This window comes from Polyodon spathula, chromosome 1, assembly GCF_017654505.1.
Source record: "Polyodon spathula isolate WHYD16114869_AA chromosome 1, ASM1765450v1, whole genome shotgun sequence".
NCBI lineage: Eukaryota > Metazoa > Chordata > Actinopteri > Acipenseriformes > Polyodontidae > Polyodon > Polyodon spathula.
The window spans coordinates 11,649,943-11,674,791 of NC_054534.1; the positions used below are offsets into that span (position 1 = coordinate 11,649,943).

The window sequence follows — 24,849 nt, forward strand, 5'->3', positions numbered from 1 at the left end:
TTGCTGTGTTAGAGGGTATGAGGAGATATTGATGCTCTTTGTTCTGATGCTGCTGCTTGCTGTTTTAGAGGGTATGAGGAGTTATTGATGCTCTTTGTTCTGATGCTGGTGCTTGCTGTGTTAGAGGGTATGAGGAGATATTGATGCTCTTTTCTTTGTTCTGATGCTGGTGCTTGCTGTGTTAGAGGGTATGAGGAGATATTGATGCTCTTTGTTCTGATGCTGGTGCTTGCTGTGTTAGAGGGTATGAGGAGTGATTGATGCTATTTGTTTGTTCTGATGCTGGTGCTTGCTGTGTTAGAGGGTATGAGGAGTTATTGATGCTCTTTGTTCTGATGCTGGTGCTTGCTGTGTTAGAGGGTATGAGGAGTGATTGATGCTCTTTGTTCTGATGCTGGTGCTTGCTGTGTTAGAGGGTATGAGGAGTTATTGATGCTCTTTGTTTGTTCTGATGCTGGTGCTTGCTGTGTTAGAGGGTATGAGGAGTTATTGATGCTCTTTGTTCTGATGCTGGTGCTTGCTGTGTTAGAGGGTATGAGGAGTGATTGATGCTCTTTGTTCTGATGCTGGTGCTTGCTGTGTTAGAGGGTATGAGGAGATATTGATGCTCTTTGTTTGTTCTGATGCTGGTCCTTGCTGTGTTAGAGGGTATGATGAGATATTGATGCTCTTTGTTCTGATGCTGGTGCTTGCTGTGTTAGAGGGTATGAGGAGATATTGATGCTCTTTGTTCTGATGCTGGTGCTTGCTGTGTTAGAGGGTATGAGGAGTTATTGATGCTCTTTGTTCTGATGCTGGTGCTTGCTGTGTTAGAGGGTATGAGGAGATATTGATGCTCTTTGTTCTGATGCTGGTGCTTGCTGTGTTAGAGGGTATGAGGAGATATTGATGCTCTTTGTTCTGATGCTGGTGCTTGCTGTGTTAGAGGGTATGAGGAGATATTGATGCTCTTTCTTTGTTCTGATGCTGGTGCTTGCTGTGTTAGAGGGTATGAGGAGATATTGATGCTCTTTTGTTTGTTCTGATGCTGGTGCTTGCTGTGTTAGAGGGTATGAGGAGTGATTGATGCTCTCTTTGTTCTGATGCTGGTGCTTGCTGTGTTAGAGGGTATGAGGAGTGATTGATGCTCTTTCTTTGTTCTGATGCTGGTGCTTGCTGTGTTAGTGGGTATGAGGAGATATTGATGCTCTTTGTTCTGATGCTGGTGCTTGCTGTGTTAGAGGGTATGAGGAGTGATTGATGCTTTTCTTTGTTCTGATGCTGGTGCTTGCTGTGTTAGAGGGTATGAGGAGATATTGATGCTCTTTGTTCTGATGCTGGTGCTTGCTGTGTTAGAGGGTATGAGGAGATATTGATGCTCTTTGTTCTGATGCTGGTGCTTGCTGTGTTAGAGGGTATGAGGAGATATTGATGCTCTTTGTTCTGATGCTGATGCTGCTTGCTGTGTTAGAGGGTATGAGGAGATATTGATGCTTTTCTTTGTTCTGATGCTGGTGCTTGCTGTGTTAGAGGGTATGAGGAGTGATTGATGCTCTTTGTTTGTTCTGATGCTGGTGCTTGCTGTGTTAGAGGGTATGAGGAGTGATTGATGCTCTTTGTTCTGATGCTGGTGCTTGCTGTGTTAGAGGGTATGAGGAGATATTGAAGCTCTTTGTTCTGATGCTGGTGCTTGCTGTGTTAGAGGGTATGAGGAGTTATTGATGCTATTTGTTTTGATGCTGTTGCTTGCTGTGTTAGACGGTATGAGGAGTGTTTGATGCTCTTTGTTCTGATGCTGGTGCTTGCTGTGTTTTTGGGTATGAGGCGTGATTGATGCTCTTTGTTTGGTCTGATGATGGTTCTTGCTGTGTTATAGGGTATGAGAAGTGATTGCTGCTCTTTTTTCTGATGCTGTTGCTTGCTGTGTTAGAGGGTATGAGGAGATGTTGATGCTCTTTGTTCTGATGCTGGTGCTTGCTGTTAGAGGATATGAGGAGTGATTGATGCTCTTTTCTTTGTTCCGATGCTGGTGCTTGCTGTGTTAGAGGGTATGAGGAGTGATTGCTGCTCTTTTTTCTGATGCTGTTGCTTGCTGTGTTAGAGAGTTTGAGGAGGGATTGATATTATTTTCTTTATTCTGATGCTAGTGTTTGTTGTGTTAGAGGGTATGAGGAGTGATTGAATCTCTTTGTTTTTTCTGATGCTGGTGCTTGCTATGTTAGAGGGTATAAGGAGACGAAGCTTGTGTAGATCACAGCCCAACTTCTTTTTACTTCTTTATTCTTTTCAGAAAAAGAGAATCAGCAGACTGAGCCCAAAAGAGAAGTTTCGTCTGTACGGACAGCATATGTCCAAAGGTTTTTCAATGGAATCCATTCTATCATGGACATCTGATCCTTCACAATTAAGTACAGGTACCCATTATGGTGAAATCTGTGAGCACACTTTGACCCAGTTATCTAAACTGAAACTGATGAAATGCCATACTGCCAATCTTTCAATCATTAAAACAGGTCCCTTCCTAGTGCTTTAAATGTATTTGCAGACAGATATATACTAAATATACACGATTCATATACTAGATATGTACTCTTCATATACTAGATATACATGCTTCATATACTAGATATACACGCTTCATATACTACATATACACTCTTCATATATTAGATATACACGCTTCATATACAAGATATACACCCTTCATATACTAGATATACACGCTTCATATACCAGATATACACTCTTCATATACTAGATATACATGCTTCATATACTAGATATACACTCATCATATACTAGATATACATGCTTCATATACTAGATATACACTCATCATTTCCACGTACTTGGTACAGAGATCCATTTCATTTACCTAAACATTGGTGTTCTATAGCTCTCTAATCTGGTGAACTGCACGGATTCATCTCCAACAGTATTTATGCCAAGCCTTGATACATTTTGCAATATTGCAACAGTATACTCAGACGATCGATTGTTTGTTTGATTATCTAGTTTGTAATTTATGAGACCGTCTTCTTTATCGTGCCAAAAATAGTGTTTAACATAACAATATTTCATCTTGTGATGCTTAAACTTAACTTACTGTAAAAAAAAAAAATCTCTCATCATGACGTTACAATAACATGTCCTTAGAGACCAATTTTCTCATTAGCATATCTCATTAGCATATTAGTCGTAAGGTATAGCGCCGATACCGCTGTGCACGCTACACTCATTTTTTTTAAAATCTTTTTATAGCAGAGTCAGGCTTTTTTTATTTTTTATTAGTGTTTCTTTTAATTACTGTTTTTTTTTTTACTATTTGTTTGTAGCTGATCAGTCTTTTAGGTCTGTAAATTATCTGCTGGTTCCTGAAAAAGAAATGACAAGTTTTGTTTTTTTTTTCCTTTGACCTTAATTGTGACTTCCATTTAAGGTCTTATTTTTGCTTGTTCTCGGTCTTTTGAACTTGGGGTTGATTTAGAATCAGGGACAACTTAAATTTAAATAAATACACATTTAAATTTAAGTGCATTAAAGGTGTTTAATATATGTGTCTTATTTCAATATCTCACTTTTTATATATTTTTTTAAATGTATGAAAACTGAACGATTAAATGCTATCAAATGTTATTAAATGTTATCAATTGAAAAAGACAATTGGCCATGAAATGACATCGCAGAGGCCAGAACTTTTTGTATAATTTCCAACAAGAAACATATCCACTGGACAATGCTTCTACCACTGAGGCTGCTACCCTGGATCCCACCCCCTCACCTGCATCTGAGGTCTGAACACCCAAAGAGTCTGGCCACCAGCCGCCACTGTACTGGTAAAAGTGTGCCATTTTGTTGTTTCAGAAGAGGAAGAAGAAGGAAAACCAACGTCGACTAAAAAGTGGCCTTTGTTTAAACAGAGGTTCACTGAAATGTTTTGTTCGTGGACTTGCTGCTTACCTTATCTAAAGGTGCAGCAATTCATGTTGAAAATCGTTTCCCATTCCATGTGTGAGTTGGTCATCACAGCTTGTATCTTCACCAACACGCTCATATTAGCCATTGATCACCATGGAGCCTCTTATTCAGAGGACCTGGACAAGGGCAACACGGTGCGTTTAACACTATTACATTGTTATGTCATTTTGTAATCAATGTTGTAATCTGTTAGTTACTGGCTATGCCTTGTTTAAAAGCAGATACTATATAACTAAAGGTCTCTGCAGCAGTTCAACATTAATACATTGTTTTATTGTTTTGTAATCAATACTGTAATCTGTCAATTATTGTCTATCCCTTGTTTAAAAACAGATACTATATAATTCAAGGTCTCTGAAGCACCATGACGGACCCTGCAGCACTTTATCATTTTGATTTATTTTTGTGATACAGGTTCTGACCGTGATTTTTACTGTGGAAGCTTTTTTGAAAATTTTCGCTCTGAACCCAGTCCCATACTTGAGCAATGGCTGGAATGCATTTGACTTCATTATTGTTTTACTGAGCTTCTTGGACTGGGGACTCACTGCAGCTAATGTTAAATCCTTCGATCTGTCCATCATGAGGTCTTTCAGAATGGTATGTCTTATCTGATTTGTCCATCATGAGGTCTTTCAGAATAGTATATCTTATTTCATCTGTCCATCTTAAGGTCTTTCAGAATGGCATGTCTTATTTGATCTGTCCATCATGAGGTCTTTCAGAATAGTATGTCTTATTTGATCTGTCCACCATGAGGTCTTTCAGAATGGCATGTCTTATTTGATCTGTCCATCATGAGGTCTTTCAGAATGGCATGTCTTATTTGATCTGTCCATCGTGAGGTCTTTCAGAATAGTATGTCTTATTTGATCTGTCCATCATGAGGTCTTTCAGAATGGAATGTCTTATTTGATCTGTCCACCATGAGGTCTTTTAGAATGGCATGTCTTATTTGATCTGTCCATCATGAGGTCTTTCAGAATGGTATGTCTTATGGCTTAAAAAGTATTACACATATTATCACAATAATAAATATAACACACAGTATATCTGATAGTAACAATATACATTTGTTCCAACTTTAATAAAAATGGCCAGTTTGAAACATGATAATAATGGTGTATTTTTACATAATCCAGTTAAAAGGAGGCTTAGTGGTCCAGTGGTTAAAGAAAGGGGCTTGTTACCTGGAGGTTCCCAGTCCTAGCCCAGCCACTGACTCACTGTGTGTGACCCTGAGCAAGTCACTTAACCTCCTTGTGCTCCGTCTTTCAGATGAGACATAAAACCAAGGTCCTATTGTAAGTGATTCTGCAGCAGCACTTGTGATACATAGTTCGATTCCTTGTCGCTTTGTATAAAAGTGTCTGGTAAACTAATTCATATTTAATAATAATAAACTCATGTAACTTTTGTTTAAATGCTGTTCTGTCTTTCAAGTGCTATATTTGTACAATGAAAAAAATGTATTGCTAAGTATTGTGCCATGTAACAAGTAATAACATTTCACTTAGATCTGAGTGCGAAAGTAGAGGAAGTTATTCAATAAAAAGTATAAACAGTGAACAGCTAGAGTCTGTGGTCAGGAACAATTCTGTGTCTGATAATATCAGAGGTCAAGCAGATAGCGACCTGCTAATTGACATTAAAACCTGCAGTTTGTCATTATCAGCATACTATTATATAAGTTGCAAATGATAGAATAAATGGGTTTGATAAATGTTACTGCAGATAGATACTGCTTAATTCACATTTCATTTTTGTTTTATGTTCTTACAGCTCAGAGTCTTCAAACTGGCAAAAAGTTGGAAAACTCTTAATGTCCTCATCACAGTGATTTTTGGGTCCCTGAAGGAAATGGGCAACTTAACCCTGATAGTGGTCATCGTGATTTACATATTTGCCGTGATTGGGATGCAGCTTGTAGGCCATGACTATTTAAATAAGGTATGTACGTTTTTACGATGTCAGGTGTTCCCATAACTTCAGGGTCCCTGTGGCATTGCTTTCCAGCAAGGAGGGCACAGCAGCTGACAGACCTGCTGCTAACAGTCCCATATTGGAATACTCTGAAACAGCTTTGCTACAGAGCTGTCTGAAAGATTGCTGCTGTCACTGAATCTGCCGTCTGAAAGACCCCCCCAGCCCAACACAGCTGTTTTTATATCTGGATAATAAGTGACAAATACAGATCCCTTGGTTATTGCTTTGCTAAGAGAAAGGGATCTGACTGCACTGTTTCTCTACTATGCGGTGAATCTCTTCCATTGCTGCAGGGTTCAGATAACCAGGCTGGGATTGTATGGATCGTAATTTATCCATGACACTTGATATCCCTGCTCTTCTTCGAAAATACTGTTAATACAATAGTAATGCATTGCTTGTGTTGATGTAATGTGAGACTGCAATACTGCCTATTGTTTCCATATCGCTGATTAGTGACCTGACAATGTAAATTCTCCCACCCTGCGGTTTTCATGCAGGGGGGGTATAAAAGGGTATAAATGACAGATCTTGAGGTGTTCTAGTAGATGTGCACACTGCTGTACTTGCAACTGATTTCCTTGTATGTTGTGTTTAACTATGATATAGGAAGCCTTCCCGGACCAGCAAGTCCCCCGATGGAACTTCATTTATTTCTACTCTTCCTTTCTGATGGTGTTCCGGATTCTCTGTGGAGAGTGGGTGGAGCCTCTGTACGACTGTATGCGCTGTTCCAAAATGTACTTCTGCATCCCGCTGTTCTTCATGACATACATAGCAGGCAACTTCCTGGTGAGTATACTGCTATCCACAACTGCGAACACTCCATCGCTGTATTCTCCTATACACAAATGCAAACACTCCATCGCTGTATTCTCCTATACACAAATGCAAACACTCCATCGCTGTATTCTCCTATCCACAAATGCAAACACTCCATCGCTGTATTCTCCTATCCACAAATGCAAACACTCCATCGCTGTATTCTCCTATACACAAATGCAAACACTCCATCGCTGTATTCTCCTATACACAAATGCAAACACTCCATCGCTGTATTCTCCTATCCACAAATGCAAACACTCCATCGCTGTATTCTCCTATCCACAAATGCAAACACTCCATCGCTGTATTCTCCTATCCACAAATGCAAACACTCCATCGCTGTATTCTCCTATACACAAAAGCAAACACTCCATCGCTGTATTCTCCTATACACAAATGCAAACACTCCATCGCTGTATTCTCCTATCCACAAATGCAAACACTCCATCGCTGTATTCTCCTATCCACAAATGCAAACACTCCATCGCTGTATTCTCCTATCCACAAATGCAAACACTCCTTCGCTGTATTCTCCTATCCAGAGCTGCAAAAACTCCATGGTCTGGTCTTAACAGTCAAGTAGACAATCGTTTCCATCTTTACCACAGGTGTTTTTTTTTTTACCCTGCCTTGACGCTAATGTTCCTAACAATATGATTTATCTGGGTTATCTATTGACATATTATTGTACCAACGACATGTATTTAGACATTTTTGCTCTTCAGGTAACCTTTGTACAAGTTGCGAAACCCAGGGTTGTTTTGCTTGTAAGACAGGCTAAACAAATATTTATTTATTTGAATGAGTGATAAATATCAATATTGAGTTAATGTATATACTGTATATACTGTACAACTAGAAAAATTGAAAATTGTACACTTTCCCACTCAAAAAAGGCCAAAATTTAAGTGGACAATTTAGGAAAAAAATAACATCATCTTCTTATTACAGATGTATTTGAATGATTGAATATCTTCCTTTTAAGACTGCCTTTAATTCTATCCACTTTTCTGAGGGTCTGTTTGAAGCTCTTCAATACGTTCATGTGCTTCTTTACCACCATTTTATATATCTCCGTGTTGAACCTATTCTTTTATATTTGTAGATGCTGAATCTATTCTTTTATATGTCCCTGTGCTGAACCTGTTCTTTTATATTTCTAGATGCTGAATCTATTCTTTTATATGTCTTTGTGTTGAACCTGTTCTTTTATATTTCTAGATGCTGGACCTATTCTTTTATATTTTAGATGCTGAATCTATTCCTTTATATGTCTCTGTGCGGAACCTGTTCTTTTATAGTTCTAGATGCTGAATCTATCCTTTTATATTTCACTGTGCTGAACCTGTTCTTTTATATTTCTTGATGCTGAATCTATTCTTTTATATGTCTCTGTGTTGAACCTGTTCTTATAGATTTCTAGATGCTGAATCTGTCACTTTATATGTCTCTGTGCTGAACCTGTTCTTTTATATTATTAGATTCTGAATCTATTCTTGTATATGTCTCTGTGCTGAACCTGTTCTTTTAAATGCCTAGATGCTGAATCTGTTCTTTTATATTTCTAGATGCTGAACCTATTTTTTTATATGTCTCTGTGCTGAACCTGTTCTTCTACATTTCTAGATGATGAACCTATTCTTTTATATGTCTCTGTGCTGAGCTTGTTCTTTTATATTTCTAGATGCTGAATCTATTATTTTATATGTCTCTGTGTTGAACCTGTTCTTTTATATTTCTAGATGCTGAAACTATTCTTTTATATTTCTAGATGCTGAATCTATTCTTTTATATGTCTCTGTGCTGAACCTGTTCTTTACCATTTCTAGATGATGAACCTATTCTTTTATATTTTTAGGTGTTGAATCTTTTCTTGGCTCTCCTTCTTAACTTCTTTGCCGGAGATATCTTCACAACAGATACATCAGATTCTGTTGCCATGAAGTCAAAAATCCAAAACTTCATGTCTGTGGTGAAAATGCGAAATAAGCAAGATCCTTCTGCTGCAAGTGTCGAACCTAGTCCCCAAGACAGCCAACTGTCTGGAAGTTCAACGACCCCAAATAGCAAGGAAGGTAAGTAGCACTGTTGGGGAATGCTTTGGAATTATTGCCCATGGGGTTTTCATACATTTAAAACCTACATCAGAATGTTTTATTACGACTCTACATTGACATTTTTGTTTTTGCAGTGATTAAATAAAGAAATATACAGTAGTGTGCACATGTATTAAAACACCCCATTGCTTCTGTAGTTCAGCAGTGTGCACATGTATTAGAACACCCCCTTGCTTCTGTAGTTCAGCAGTGTGCATATGTATTAGAACACCCTATTGCTTCTGTAGTTCAGCAGTGTGCACATGTATTAGAACACCCTATTGCTTCTGCAGTTCAGCAGTGTGCACATGTATTAAAACACCCCATTGCTTCTGTAGTTCAGCAGTGTGCACATGTATTAGAACACCCCATTGCTTCTGTAGTTCAGCAGTGTGCACATGTATTACAACACCCCATTGCTTCTGTAGTTCAGCAGTGTGCACATGTATTAGAACACCCCATTGCTTCTGTAGTTCAGCAGTGTGCACATGTATTAGAACACCCCATTGCTTCTGTAGTTCAGCAGTGTGCACATGTATTAAAACACCCCATTGCTTCTGTAGTTCAGCAGTGTGCACATGTATTAGAACACCCCATTGCTTCTGTAGTTTTGATTTGTTGTGCATGTGAAATCAAACCACTGTAACTGAAAATCTCTGAAACTGGTCAAAATATGCAAATTAGTGATTGTCTAATTTAGTTGACCTGAAATTAATTTCAAATAGTAAGAGAAAAGGCACATGTAGCCACAAATTGGAAAATGCATGAGACTTCTTAGAAGTTGTTTAAGATGCCTAATTTAAAAGCACAAAGTGGTCTAACATTTTCACATACAAGTTCCTATTTTTTCTATAGTACGGATTATTGACTGGAAGTTGAAATGTTCACACCATGATGTTTTCAATGCAGGCAGGTATACAAAGCATATAAACAACACATCTTGAGGTGTTTTAATAAATGTGCACACTGCTGTATATTATGCTGCTCATATTTAAAGTGAAGCTGGTTGGATTGTATTCGGGCGTCTTTCCTTTTTAGACTGTGTCTCTGATGTTAAACAGAAGAAAAAGAAATGCCCTCCGTCATCACATGAAGAGATCCCCACTGTCAGTGCACAGTGCCGAAAATATGAAAATGGATCTGCAGTTATGGTGGTAAGGTATACCAGCAAACCTGAATAATAATAATAATAATAATAATAATAATAATAATAATAATAATAATAATAATAATAATAATAATAATAATAATCACAATGGCTTCATTTATTCTTTGGGCTTAAAGATGTTAATTCTCCCTGGTAACATAAAACCCGAAAATGAAAACTGCAACTGAGTTCAAATTGAGTTTAAAACCCTGTTGCTGGGAGTGAAAACTTTATGCAACTGTCTTATTTTCATTAAAAAAACAGACCCTTAAAAATAGAAATTTCAAAGTACTTGTCATATAACAGTTGCTGTATACGTAGATGATGCCTCTAGTGTACTTGGAATCTAGCACATATTCTATAACAGGAGATTGCTATCTCTTTGTGTTCGCAATCTGCCCTCCTAGTTATTGCTAGAGCAATAGGGCTGTCAGGTTAACCCGAAAACTGAAATCAATGAGCCCACAATATCAAATCGATCGATTAAAAAATCGATATTTAGAATTACTTTTGTTTTACTTACAATGCAAAATAAGACACCTCTATATTATACTCTTACAATGCTTTAATATCTTCGCACCCCTCCCCCCGCGGCGGGTGATAGCAACACCGGATGAAGGTCAAAAGTCAAACTAAAATAAAAATGCGTTATAACAGGTGTGTGTTTATAGGGTTACCCAGGTACACAAAATATAAACTTCCAAATGAAAAAAAATATTTATAAAATATTTTTTTAAGAAAAAAAAGTTAATGCACAGTAAGTTACTTACAGTCTGTTGTCCTTAGGAAATGTCCAACTAGCTCACAGAATTGTAACAGTCCAAAAAGAAACAAAAACTATGTATATCCAATCCAGTGTCCATTCAAACGTGCGTGTTTTAAACCTTGCTTGCAAAGAACACAAGCCTGTCGATTTGTTCTGTATCAGGGCTGCTCGCTTTTTATTTACAATGTTTCCTGCTGTCAAAGTCGTTTCTAATCCCTCCTCCTTACCGTGTATTTCGCTGCACTCGAGGAGGTGGTGTTTTTCCAAAAAGCTTCTCATGTTCGTTGTATTTGAATTGTAGGGGAGTTCGCGGTTGCATAATTTACATACAACTTTTTTTTTTTTTTTATTTTCAATCTGTCCTCCAATCGTCCAAAATCCAAAATGACGCCAGTATTTGCTTTTCATACTCGGTGGTGTAACAATTGTCTGCTCAGGAGCACTTCTTCCCACTGTGTTATCAGTTCTGTCAGACATCTTTCAATTATGAAAACGAACTGGAAGAGAATTAATTAGTTTCGCGCTGCACTTGAGGAGATAAATTTGAACCTTAGTGCCGGGTATTAGTGTCGGGTATTCAAAGTAGCGATCTTAGTGGCTTCCTGTAATTTAAATGCCAAGATAGGAAGATTGGTGCAACATTTAGTTTAAAATTCCCGAAATTTAATAAACTTTGCCATTATCGACACACACACTGAGTGTACAAAACATTAGAAACATTAGGAACACCTTCCTAATATTGAGTTGCACCCCCTTTTGCCCTCAGAACAGCCTTAATTCGTGGGGACATGGACTCTACAAGGTGTCGAAAGCGTTCCACAGGGATGCTGGCCCGTGTTGACTCCAGTGCTTCCCACAGTTGTGTCAAGTTGGCTGGTAGTGGATCTCTACTCCGAATAGCTCATTCCCTCTCCTCCCACACAGATGCTCAATTGGATTGAGATCTGGTGATTGGGCAGGCCACTGCAATAAGCTGAATTCACTGTCATGTTCGTGGAACCATTCCTGGACAATTCTAGCCTTGTGGCATGTGGCATTATCCTGCTGAAAAAAATACATTAGCAGATGGATACACTGCTGCCATGAAGAGATGCACCTGATTGGCAATGATGTTCAGATATCCTGTGGCATTCAAACGTTGCTCCACTTTTATCAAGGGGCCCCATGTGTGCCATGAAAACACACCCCACACCATCACACCACCACCAGCCTACAATGTTGACACGCGGCATGATGGATGCATGTACTCGTGGTTTTCTCCATACCCTAGTCCTCCCATCACCATGAAACAGCAGGAACCAGGATTCATCAGACCAGGCAAATTTTTCCAATCCTCCAGTGTCCAGTGTTGTTGTTCTTAGCCCACTGCAACCGCAGTTTCTTGTGTTTTGCTGAAAGAAGTGGAACTCTGTTAGGTCATCGGCAGCCATACTCCGTTTTTGTCAGTGCATTCTTTTATGGGTCTTTCGGCACCAATGTTGTATTGGACTGTCAGTTGACTAACTGTAGCCCGTCTTGCTCTGCACAATTCATGTCAGCCTCCTTTGGCCTCTTTCATCAATGAACCATTTTTGACCACTGGCCTGCTGTTGGCTGGATGTCCTTTGGGTGGTGGACCATCCTTGATACACATGGGAAACTGTTGAGTGTGAAAAACCAAGCAGTGTTGCAGTTCTTGACACACTCAAACCTGGCACCTACTACCACCCCGTTCAAAGGCACTTAAATCTTTTGTCTTGCCCATTTACCCTCTGAATGGCACACATACACAATCCATGTCTCAATTGTGTCAAGGCTTAAAAATCTTTCTTTAACCTGTCTCCCCTTCATCTACACTGATTGAAGTGGATTTAACAGGTTACATCAATAAGGGATCATAGCTTTCACCTGGATTCACCTCATCAGTCTATTTCATGGAAAGAGAAGGTGTTCCTAATGTTTTGTACACTCAGTGTGTGTGTGTGTGTGTGTGTGTGTGTGTGTGTGTGTGTGTGTGTGTGTGTGTGTGTGTGTGTGTGTGTGTGTATATATATAATAATGTTCTTTTATAATGTTGTATAAAACTATGTGCTTCTTTGCTTATATATACTGTTCTTTTATAATGTTGTATAAAACTATGTATAAACTACAAAACTCTAGTGTATACGCTGTCTGTGTGCGGGCAAGTAAATCACCTCTTTTTTTCTGGTTATCAGCTGGAGACAGTGGAGGAAGTTCAAGTAGAACCTGAAATAGAACAGGTCCATTCAGTGAGCAGGAAAAGTAAAGAGAAAAGTAAAAAGCAGCCCGTGGAGCACACGGTGACAGAGGAGAAAAAGCAAAATGCAGAAGTGGAACAGCTGGAGGTGGAGCAGGAGAACAGCGTGATGCAGCCATGTGTACCACCCCTCTGCTGCAAGCTGTGCTCCTGCTGTGAGTCATGGCACATCTTCACCCCTCTAAGGCACTCGGTCTTCAAACTGGTCAAGCACTCTGTGTTTGAAGGGATCGTCCTGTTCATCATTCTCGTGAGCACAGTAACACTGGTGAGGACTGCAGGCACATGCTGCACCAGGGCGCAGTGCAGCTACGTGTGTAGCAGTGCAAACAAAACAACATTTAATATACGTAATAAATAATCAGTGCAGCAGACATTTATTACTACACCTCATTGCTTCTGTATTTTTGATTTGTTGTGCATATGAAATCAAACCACTAGAACTGAAAATCTAGTGACTGTCTAATTGACTTTATTAGGCCACACGTGCAATTAATTTAAAATAGTAAGAGAAAGGGAACACATAGCCACAAATGTTTTAGAAGTTGTTTTAGAAGTTGATGTTGTTTTAGATGTTTTAGAAGTTGTTTAAGATGCCTAATTAAAGCACAAAGTGGTCAACATTTTCACACACGAGGGCCTGTTGTTTCTATGTCACTGATTACTGAGTTGAAATTGAAATTCTTACTTCCTGAGGTTTTCATGCAGGTAGTTATATAAAGCATATAAATGACAAATCTTGAGGTGTTCTAATAAATGTGTACACTACTGAATTATAGGGCACAATTAGGATGTGTTGTGCAGACATCCCAACCAGCAGTCTGGATAAGTGCTAGCTGGCTGGAATCAAAGAAGCGCCATGTTTGTCAGGCCAGTGACGCAGTTCAGTTTGATAATGTTTTATTATTTTATTGGATGTGTTGTGAATGAATCACTCTGTCTATGAGTGTAATAATTACCACCCCTGCTATTGTAGACAGTGGATGACAAATACACCAAGAAGAACCCCAATATTCAGGAAGTGCTGCGTTACCTGGACCACTTCTACCTGGCCTTCTTCAACTTGGAAATGGTGCTGAAAATAACAGGCCTCGGGGTGACCGGTTACTTCACCAATGTGTGGACATTGCTGGACTTTTTTCTGGTTGTGGTAGGTGAGGTTACTCCTTGTAGTCCAGATATGTAAATATATGAAACACTATTCAGTGTCAGTGCAATGTGCCATGATAAAATAAAGGCAATGCTGCATTGTTCTTTTGTGATGTTTCCTGAGCCGGACATGAACCTGTGCTATGTTGTGTTAGGACAGGAGATCAGCATCTGGAATCCCAGCGAAAGTGATACAATTCCAGTTTACGGTTGTTCCATTTTAATAGACCCTACAGTCACAAAAACAAATAGTCATATCTAGGGTAAAAAGCATTAGTGGGAACGTTATAATTCCCATCCAAAATAAAAGTGCAACACTGAACATCTGGACTCCAGCTGACACCATACCATCACAGCAGCATGCTTTGTTTACATCTGGAACCTGCAATCTGCCATACTTCTAGTGTTTGTCCATCTTTAGACACAGATAATACACTTTGGCTAACTCATTTAAAATCACAGATATAGTAAGTCAAAAAAGAGCTTGTAAAACAGAATAAGGTCCCAGTTCAATGAAATCATTTAGGAATTTGTAATAAATCCATGCATTTGGGTCCAATTTGCATTTCGTTTGCACCAGTGTAAATGTTCGCCCCACCTTTTTCTGCAAAGTCCAGTTGTGTGAAAATAATAACAGCTGCAGTAACATTGTTAGTTTTCTGTTGTTTTTCGCTATGCAGATTGTCTCAGATTTGCTATCTGTGTTTCTTTCCCCTTAGATTGGTTGGCTGGGTGTGCTGAGCAGCAGCATCAAATCCCTCCGATCCCTGAGATCCTTCCGAACTCTTCGCGCTTTGAGACCCTTGAGAGCCATTTCTCGTTGGGAAGGAATGAGGGTAGGTATTGCTTTGATACCGCACTTATTTTTTGATACCACACTAACGCAAATTAATATATGTGATTTACTTGTATTTATTGAGCTGTGTGTATATGACATAGATTCTGGATCTAATTCAAAAGTCTGGTTTGACATCCCTTTAGCCGTAGGGTTGATTCATTGCTGACTGACATCTGTAGCAGCTAATTTTCTACTGATTATGTGTTTTTAACCCTTATATATTGTGTTTGCTGTGGTGTTGTGAGCATCTTGCCAGCTCGTCTTTGTAAATGAGAATTTGTTCTCAATGACTCAATGATAATTAAAAGTTTTGATTGATTGATTGATAGACATGCGTATTGGAAACACTTTGCCAGGTTGCATTATGAACTTGATATATATCTTTTCAATATGCTGGTATGAGGCAACTTGCATGGCAAATGAAAGTTGACTATACTTGTGGATTCTCCATCACATACATTAGGACCTGTGGTTAATATTCACGCTGGTGTGGTGCCTGTCGTTTCTTTGTCTTTCAGCTGGTTGTAAATGCCTTGATTAGCTCAATACCCTCCATCTCAAATGTCATGCTGGTCTGCTTGGTGTTCTGGCTTATATTTGGCATTATAGGAGTTCAGATCTACGGGGGGAAATTCTTCCAGTGTGTGGACAGTAATGGAATCAGGCTGCCTATTGATATTGTGAACAACTATTCAGATTGCAAAGCAAATGAAAACAAGGGCTATGAGTGGAAGAACGAAGCCATTCACTTTGACAACATCATGGCCGCCTATTTGGCTCTCTTGCAAGTAGTAAGTAATACATGCAGTTTGATTTTAGCTATATTTCAATTTGTTTACACATTCTGTTGTTTTCTTAAGGCCAGCATACATGGTGCTACGTTTGGGTCCAGCTTTGTGGTAAACTACAGGTATAATGCAACAAGTATGTATAGCTTACTGCAGGTTATTACAGGTCTAATGGTACAGTGTTCACATGGTGTAGTTCATGTGTAGCTTTTCACAGCTCTTTTGTATATTCCATACTGTATATAAAGTTTATTATGGATGAAATTCCATTTTACAGAAGTTCCACTTTAATTAAAGATAAAGTCACAAAAGCAGAGATATAGCCAGGGTGTTTTTTAGTCTAAATTAATTTAAGTTAAAGAAAGTGTCTCATTAACCCAAAAATGAATTGGCTTCATGTTTCAGTTCCACGATGCAATTTAGCTGAAGTGTGTGTGGTAGAGAAATGACCCTATAGGGAGCAATTGTGAGAATGATGAGGGAACAGGGTGGATTCCCCACACAGCGGTGTAGAGGAATCTATTGGCATGTTACATTGTAACAATGATGAGAATGAAACATGGCAATAGATTCTTCTACACCGCTGTTTGGGCAATCTGCTCTGTCCCCTCATCACTGTTTTAGCATTTCACACAAGTATGTATGTCTGCTATTTTAGTAGTTTGTTGAAGTTTACAGTATGTTTTTCGTAACAGTCAACATTTGAAGGCTGGATTGAAATTATGGCCAGTGCTGCTGATGCAAGAGGGGTAAGTAAACAAGCTGCCCCACCCTTTTGTGCAGTCGTTAGAGCGCAGTATCCTGGGCAAGCCCCAGGGGTGCATTTGGAGGCCTCACTCTTGACCCTCGTCTCTACTGACAGAACCCTGGGTTGCTTTGTTGTATAGTGCATGTATGTTGTTGTACAGCAGGGCAACAAATAACCTCTTTGTTTAAAGGGTGCAGTGCCCCTTGCATTTAAAAACTATTTTAAAATGGATCACACTTTAGTTTAAGGATCTATTTATATAAACAATATCTATAAAAATGTTATTGAAGATGTTGATGATTCTTAACAAATAAAAGCAGTTTATTGCTGATGAAATGTTTATGTCAATAACATATTTTGTAGCATGCATTACAATATCCTGTTATTATTAATGAAATATTTTTCCCACAGATCGACCTACAGCCTGACACTGATGCAAACACCTACAGTCTTTTGTATTTTGTTGCCTTTATTGTTGTGGGGACATTTTTCACACTAAATTTGTTCATTGGCGTAATTATTGATAACTTCAATACAGTGCATAAAAGGGTAAGCACTTTTTTTGTGTGGTCATTTTAAAATTTTTTCAGTCCAATATGGATCATTACAGACTACAGGCTAAAGTCTGCAGGGCAGCAACACTGGTGTACTGAGCAGGATACCGAGATAGCGACTGACGAGACCAGCAGCAAGTTTTCTGCTTTGCTAAGAGAGCTGGCTCAGTTACCAGAGCAAACAGACACTTTGATTTGTGTAACTCAGTCAGCGTCAGGTTAGAGTTTATTACTTTTATCTGCGTGTGCAAACTGTACATAGAATATGACACTTGTATTATTTAAGTGGGCTCTATTCAATCGATCTAAACGTTTGCAGATCAGCACTGATGTCACTTAAATGATTAAAGTAAGACCCACTTTATCATTTTACATATCTTTAAAGACAGAAATGCACTCAATAAGAGACTTGATTTCCCTAACTCTGGGCACACAAAGTTTTTCTCTAACAGTTTAAACAGCATGGTATTAAGAGCCATGGAATAGTGTCTATTGACTCTTCAGAGATCAGGCATTTATGGCTGATTTTTCTTCAAAGTAAAAAGAATCAACACCTTCTTTAAATATGTGGTTTATTTGGTGCAGTTCGTTGTCTGCGGAGGAGGTTGAAATTCCTATTTTCCTGTTTGGATGCACTTTCCTGATTTTGTCCTTGTTCTCTGTCTTGCAGTCCAGGAAGGAAGGTGCCTTGGTCATGCTTTTGACAGAAGATCAGAGACACTTGTATGGAGCCTTAAAACGGGTTTCTAAAATTAGACCAACCAAAATGATCCCTTGTCCAAAAGTAAGCTGCATTTCTTCCGCCCTTCTGTTTCCTTACAAATAGACAGAAAGTAGAGTACAGAAAGTATTACTAGAATTTACAGGTCACATGATAATAGAGCACATTGGTGTATTACTAGAATCTACAGCAGAGTCCTGTGTGAGACCTGCAATCCGACCCAAACCCGTAGGTGTTTGTCCGTTACCTACTGCCTGTGTCAACTGACTCTCACATTCACACACAGATATCTCTACCATTCTCCATGGATTGAGTTTACACAATAGACTATACAGCGTGGTAGCTTTCTCTAGTGGTCTGCATATATTTTAACATTGTAACATATTAACTATTGCTACTTTACTATAAAATACCTGTCTATTCCTTTCATGCCACCAGCTGAAAGGGAGCTACACCTGTGCACTGATGATGTACCAGTTTTGTGGCTGTCGTTTACAAAAATACAATGACAGGATTTACAAGCAACGAATCCAGTCAAATGTTTATTATTTTCATTCGCAATGATTCCAAAAGAATTCTACACTTCTGATTTACCTCTCAAACTATTATCCACTGCATGATATAAACCCTGCTCGTGATGAAAAAAGATCTTGCGACGTATCAAACAATCAAGAACAACACCGTTCAGTCAGCTGACTCCTCCCTAATCGCCTCCTGCTTTAGTGTAGGAAATACTGGTACATTTACCTTCCACTACATTGTTTGGGAAATGGTTACAGACGAGTACGCCGAAAGGACAGAACACATTTTTGATTATTCAAATTCAGACCTGAAATTTTTTTTTGTTGTTGTTGTTTTGGGTTTTTTTTTTACTCGAACCGCAAACAGTGAAAAAGTTCACATTCCGACCTGAACGCGACCTGCTTTTGCGAGTCACCTGCGTGTACAAGACCCGATGCAGGACTCTAATCTACAGGTCACATGCTAATAGAGCACATTGCTGTATTACTAGAATCTACAGGTCACATGCTAATAGAGCACATTGCTGTATTACTAGAATCTACAGGTCACATGCTAATAGAGCACATTGCTGTATTACTAGAATCTACAGGTCACGTGTTAATAGAGCACATTGCTGTATTACTAGAATCTACAGGTCACGTGTTAATAGAGCATATTGCTGTATTACTAGAATCTACAGGTCACATGCTAATAGAGCACATTGCTGTATTACTAGAATCTACAGGTCACATGCTAATAGAGCACATTGCTGTATTACTAGAATCTACAGGTCACATGCTAATAGAGCACATTGCTGTATTACTAGAATCTACAGGTCACATGCTAATAGAGCACATTGCTGTATTACTAGAATCTACAGGTCACATGCTAATAGAGCACATTGCTGTATTACTAGAATCTACAGGTCACATGCTAATAGAGCACATTGCTGTATTACTAGAATCTACAGTGTTAATAGAGCACATTGCTGTATTACTAGAATCTACAGGTCACATGCTAATAGAGCACATTGCTGTATTACTAGAATCTACAGGTCACATGCTAATAGAGCACATTGCTGTATTACTAGAATCTACAGGTCACGTGCTAATAGAGCACATTGCTGTATTACTAGAATCTACAGGTCGCGTGTTAATAGAGCACATTGCTGTATTACTAGAATCTACAGGTCGCGTGTTAATAGAGCACATTGCTGTATTACTAGAATCTACAGGTCACATGCTAATAGAGCACATTGCTGTATTACTAGAATCTACAGGTCACATGCTAATAGAGCACATTGCTGTATTACTAGAATCTACAGGTCACATGCTAATAGAGCACATTGCTGTATTACTAGAATCTACAGGTCACATGCTAATAGAGCACATTGCTGTATTACTAGAATCTACAGGTCACGTGTTAATAGAGCACATTGCTGTATTACTAGAATCTGCAGGTCGCGTGTTAATAGAGCACATTGCTGTATTACTAGAATCTACAGGTCGCGTGTTAATAGAGCACATTGCTGTATTACTAGAATCTACAGGTCACATGCTAATAGAGCACATTGCTGTATTACTAGAATCTACAGGTCACATGCTAATAGAGCACATTGCTGTATTACTAGAATCTACAGGTCACATGCTAATAGAGCACATTGCTGTATTACTAGAATCTACAGGTCACATGCTGATAGTGTACGTTGTTGTATTACTTGTAAACAACATTTTTATTACTTCTGTGTATCGTAATAAGGGAGTGTTAAAAGTTACATAGATTTATTTTATCTGAACTAACTCTGGTATGTTTTTTGTTTGTTTGTCTTTTTCAGAATGTCGTTTTATTATTTTTTTACAAAGTGGTGCATCATAAATACTTCGAACCACTGACGATTATTTTGATAGTTTTAAACATGTTTCTTATGACAAGTGAGCATTATGGGCAATCTGACAGTTTTGTTCAAGCCCAGGATATGGTGAGCCTGGTATTCACGTCTTTGTTTACTGCTGAAGCTGTCATCAAGCTCCTGGGACTGCGACTGTATTACTTTACTCGCCCCTGGAATGTCTTTGATATTTTAGTGGTCACAGTATCCATTGTAGGTAAGCATCATTTTAAATATATCAATGTGACGTGTTTAAAGTAATACTCAATCATCTAAAACGTACAGTGTATTTGCAGGACAGACGTTGAGATAAAAGCTATGATATTGTCTGGTCTATCCAAAATGTTAGCAAGCCATTATTATCGTTTTGTTATGATTGAGACACATGTTTGAAATAATTTCTCGCAGATGGAATAACAGAAGTCACACTTTCTCTAACAGTAACCATCCCATTGTTTTGTTGATTTCAAATGTGTTCAAGAAAGATACTTAAGTCATTGTAAATACAGAGCTGGAAGCCATTTGCAGCAGTGTGTTAGATATCTGTTCAATTACAAGGCATTCTAAAAACACTCTTAGAATAAGAAAATATGTTGTGTGTGTGTGTGTGTGTGTGTGTGTGTTTGTGTGAAGTTAGAGCAAAATGAACATGAAAAGTCATGGATGTAAATTGAATTGATCCAAACATGCCACTGTTTACCCAATAAAAGTCTTTCTGTACCGATGTTGTGCAAATCAAGCCCCGAACACGAGTCTCTTCAACGTATTTCTGTTTGTTAACTGAAGAAATATACCAGGAAAGTGTACTTTTATATGATCCAAACAGAATAGAAAAATAAATGTTAGGCTCATGTGATATATAGTATCTGTTTAATAATACATATTTTTAGGGGTGCCTTTAGAATGTCTTTCATCCTGGTACTGGTGTTTGCGAGAGTGCCTCAGTGAAACAACTAGCTCCAGCTCTCACTGCGCTCATTGTCTGAGAAGCAGCTTGTCAATCCCCCCTCCTCCACTAGGTGTCACCAGAAGGCAATAATTGCTGCAGAGAGCTCTTTATCATGCCGCAAAATTTTGGTTTACAGCAAGCCTGAACGAAGCATTGCAAGTGAACTCTGAATTAAGGTGGAGATCTTTTAATAAGCTGGGTGCTTTATTATAACACCATTATACAGTCGTGCACGTCTCAAAAACTGTATTCACAATGACTGTTCAAAGAATGTGGAAATGTGAATATTTAACTAATAGACAATCCAAATAAAATGCAAAAGCAATAGAATAATACAAGGTTAACATTACAAACTTGCGTGGTATAGCTGTTAAACACCCTTGCATTCCTAAGCACAGACACTGTAGTAACATACAGTAGCGCTGTGGTCATCGTGCTGGTAATGATTGTGCACTTACAGTACAAGCCACAGAGTGATTAGAATGGATTGTTAAAGAGTTTCACTGAAGAAAGCAACATTGAGACAACTGCTAACACTTTGCTGGTATGATACCCAACATTGAAATGATCAATACATGTTTCAATGACAGGCTGTAGGCTGCTGTGGGAATCCAAATCCACAGCTATATAAAATAAAGATGAATTGATGATTTGTTAATTGAAATAGTTGAGGTTGTAGGTGGCTGAGGGAATCCCCAGAGGCACTGATTGCTTTTGCTTTGCTGTCATTTAGAAAATCCCGCTAAATCCCACTAAATATTCTGAAATATAGATCCTAATCTGTGTTCATTCCTTTGACGTTGTGGATTTTAGAACATGGATTTATGAAAAATGTTATTCAAACATTCCGCAGAAACCCACTAACAGTATGGCAAACCATAATCTCTCCATTCATGTTGTAGGAATCTCCTCCCCACACATTAGATCCTTTTACATTTCATTGAGCCTAAACTACTTTCAGACTGAAATCCTATGTAATAAAAAATATGAAAGAAAACACTCTGTAATCACATGTCAGATACAATGTATTTTATTGACCCTGTAACATATTCCTCGTGTTTTTTTCATACTTTAGGATAATATTTGGGAAATAAATGGAATTATACTGTGCAAATTTAAAGAAAATCTCTTGATTATTTGATGAGTCCTGCAGATGAAAAGAGAGACAGATTCATATGATCAAAAACATGCAAACAAGAAAACACTGAGAAGCAGCATGGCAGATGTGTGTATAGACACCAGCAAAGCTGATATAACCAGGGTTAAAATGACATGGATTTAGATATGGGGATCAACCCCAGAACTGCTAAAGACATTAAAAATTATTTTATTAAAAATAATTTGAAAATGTACAATGTAGAGGACCACAATTAGCCTGAAAAAAATACTGGATTCAGGTGTTTAGAACCAATTCCGTTACCTTTCCTTTTACTAGAATTGTTATTACAATATCTTTTTCAACAGAATCCCAATTACTGTGATATTTGTTATTCACACAACCTCAACCTTACATCCACTGTGGATTGAAACGGAACAGATACTGTACCTGCAGGCTGTTGGCTCTGGCTTCACAACTCATTGCAGTGCAATGTCCTTGTGGCATATTCAAAGCACTTGCCTGCTAAATGTTTTGGTGTCTCTGAGCAGATGATCATTAACTCTATAGCCAGTGCAGCATGGAACCCCACATGTTAACCATTTCTTACAGAACTACTGGTTCAGATATATGTTCATCATTTTTGCTCAGAGAAATAGTGACTACCAAGTCTAGCCTTGTAGCTCTGGGCATAGTGAAATTGCATGTCATTTTATTTATTTTTCTACTCTTTGAATTTTAGGAAACTTATTGGAGAAGGCAGCAGAAAACATCTCCTTTTCCCCCACTATTCTGCGTGTGTTCAGAGTGGCACGGCTGGGACGGCTGCTGAGACTTGTGAGGTCTCTCAAAGGAATACGGAGGTTGCTGTTCACACTGATCATGTCCATCCCTGCCCTGTTTAACATCGGCGTCCTTCTCCTCCTGGTCATGTTCATTTACTCCATTCTGGGAATGACATTGTTTCAAGACCTGCCCAGATCAGGATCCATCAATGAAATTGTGAACTTTGAAACCTTCGCAAATAGCATGTTGCTGTTGTTTAGACTAACCACGGCAGCTGGCTGGAATGATGTTCTCCAGCAAATCATGAGTAGTGGCACCCAGCCAGCGTTTGTGTGCATTCTGTACATGTCCTCCTACATATTGGTCACTTTCATCGTCATCGTCAACATGTATGTAGCTGTTATTCTAGAAAACTTTACTGAAGCCCAGGAACAAGAGCTGGAAGGAGTCACAGATGACCACATCGACATGTTTTACGAGGAGTGGAGTAACTATGACCCGTCTGCCACAGAGTTTATCAGTTTGGAACAGCTGCCAGACTTTCTCGATAGTCTTAAGTCTCCTCTGAGAATACCAAAACCAAACGCGGTCAAGATTGCAGCCTTAAACCTTCCCATAACCAGCGAGAACAAGCTGCACTGCCTAGATATACTGAGAGGGATCAGCTGTGTGATCGTGGGCAGAGTGGAAGAAACAGACCCTTTGAGGAAACTGCAAATGCAAATAACCACAAGGACACTGAAGAGGTTCCCGATCCGCAACAACATACAAACCAGCACCACCACGCTGATGATACGCAAGGAAGTCAAGGCTGCCATGACGATCCAGAGAGCGTTCCGGAAGTGGAAAATGCGTCGGAAACTCCTCACAGACCACAAGCGCAAGGACTAGAAGTCTCAGTCCTCCTTCTAGAGAAATTTAAGGAGCTTGGAATTCACCAAACCAATCTCTGATTTCATTTTTAGCCACGACTATGAATAACAGGCTTTTTGATCCAGCAAATGAGGGTGAAATATGCAATAATGAAGTGAGGAATTACTGAAGTATATATCTTTTGGGGGGGTCATGTTCCATCACATTTCTAACTGTACAACCCTAATCATAAACCTTACATGTTTCATCATAGACTCACTGGAACAGCCTAATCATAAACCTGTACATGTTTCATCACCATAGACTCACTGGAACAGCCTAATCATAAACCTGTACGTGTTTCACCATAGACTTACTGGAACAGCCTAATCATAAACCTGTACATGTTTCATCACCATAGACTCACTGGAACAGCCTAATAATAAACCTGTACATGTTTCACCATAGACTCACTGGAACAGCCTAATAATAAACCTGTACATGTTTCACCATAGACTTACTGGAACAGCCTAATCATAAACCTGTACATGTTTCATCACCATAGACTCACTGGAACAGCCTAATAATAAACCTGTACATGTTTCACCATAGACTTACTGGAACAGCCTAATCATAAACCTGTACATGTTTCATCACCATAAACTCACTCGAACAGTTTGCAACAAACTAATGTTTATGGTACTCACTTGTGACAAATTATAATGTGTTTGTACTGTAATGTTTGATTATTGTAAAATTTTAAATCAGCTGTATGAAACTGTATGGACTAAAGGACTTGTTAATGTAATATTGTAAAGCACAGATTCATCTTTTTGGGGCTAACAGATGACATACTTACATCGTGGCAGTGATTGATTCATTAATATTCCAAGTATACCAAGCATCAAAAGAAACTCATCACTATGGTAACACATTTATGTTTTA

At 38.7% G+C, this 24,849-nt stretch overlaps 1 protein-coding gene across 1 annotated transcript; it reads left to right on the plus strand.

The window, feature by feature from the left end:
• Nucleotides 1-1,742: 1,742 nt before the first annotated feature.
• On the plus strand, nt 1,743-24,849 carry LOC121304411 (sodium channel protein type 10 subunit alpha-like). Its single transcript, XM_041235924.1, has 17 exons — nt 1,743-1,751; nt 2,270-2,393; nt 3,844-4,091; nt 4,372-4,557; nt 5,740-5,907; nt 6,553-6,735; nt 8,627-8,843; nt 9,903-10,018; nt 12,973-13,302; nt 14,011-14,184; nt 14,903-15,019; nt 15,540-15,812; nt 16,505-16,558; nt 16,969-17,106; nt 17,782-17,895; nt 20,168-20,438; nt 23,009-24,849. Exons 1-17 carry the CDS (start codon nt 1,743-1,745, stop codon nt 23,941-23,943), a joined length of 3,657 nt encoding a protein of 1,218 aa, XP_041091858.1. The 3' UTR covers nt 23,944-24,849.

Bases quoted from the DNA above. Each gene is read 5' to 3' on its own strand.
- LOC121304411 (XM_041235924.1), top strand. The intron at 2,394-3,843 runs GTACCCATTATG...TTGTTGTTTCAG, and splicing joins TCCTTCACAATTAAGTACAG to AAGAGGAAGAAGAAGGAAAA. The intron at 4,558-5,739 runs GTATGTCTTATC...ATGTTCTTACAG, and splicing joins TCATGAGGTCTTTCAGAATG to CTCAGAGTCTTCAAACTGGC.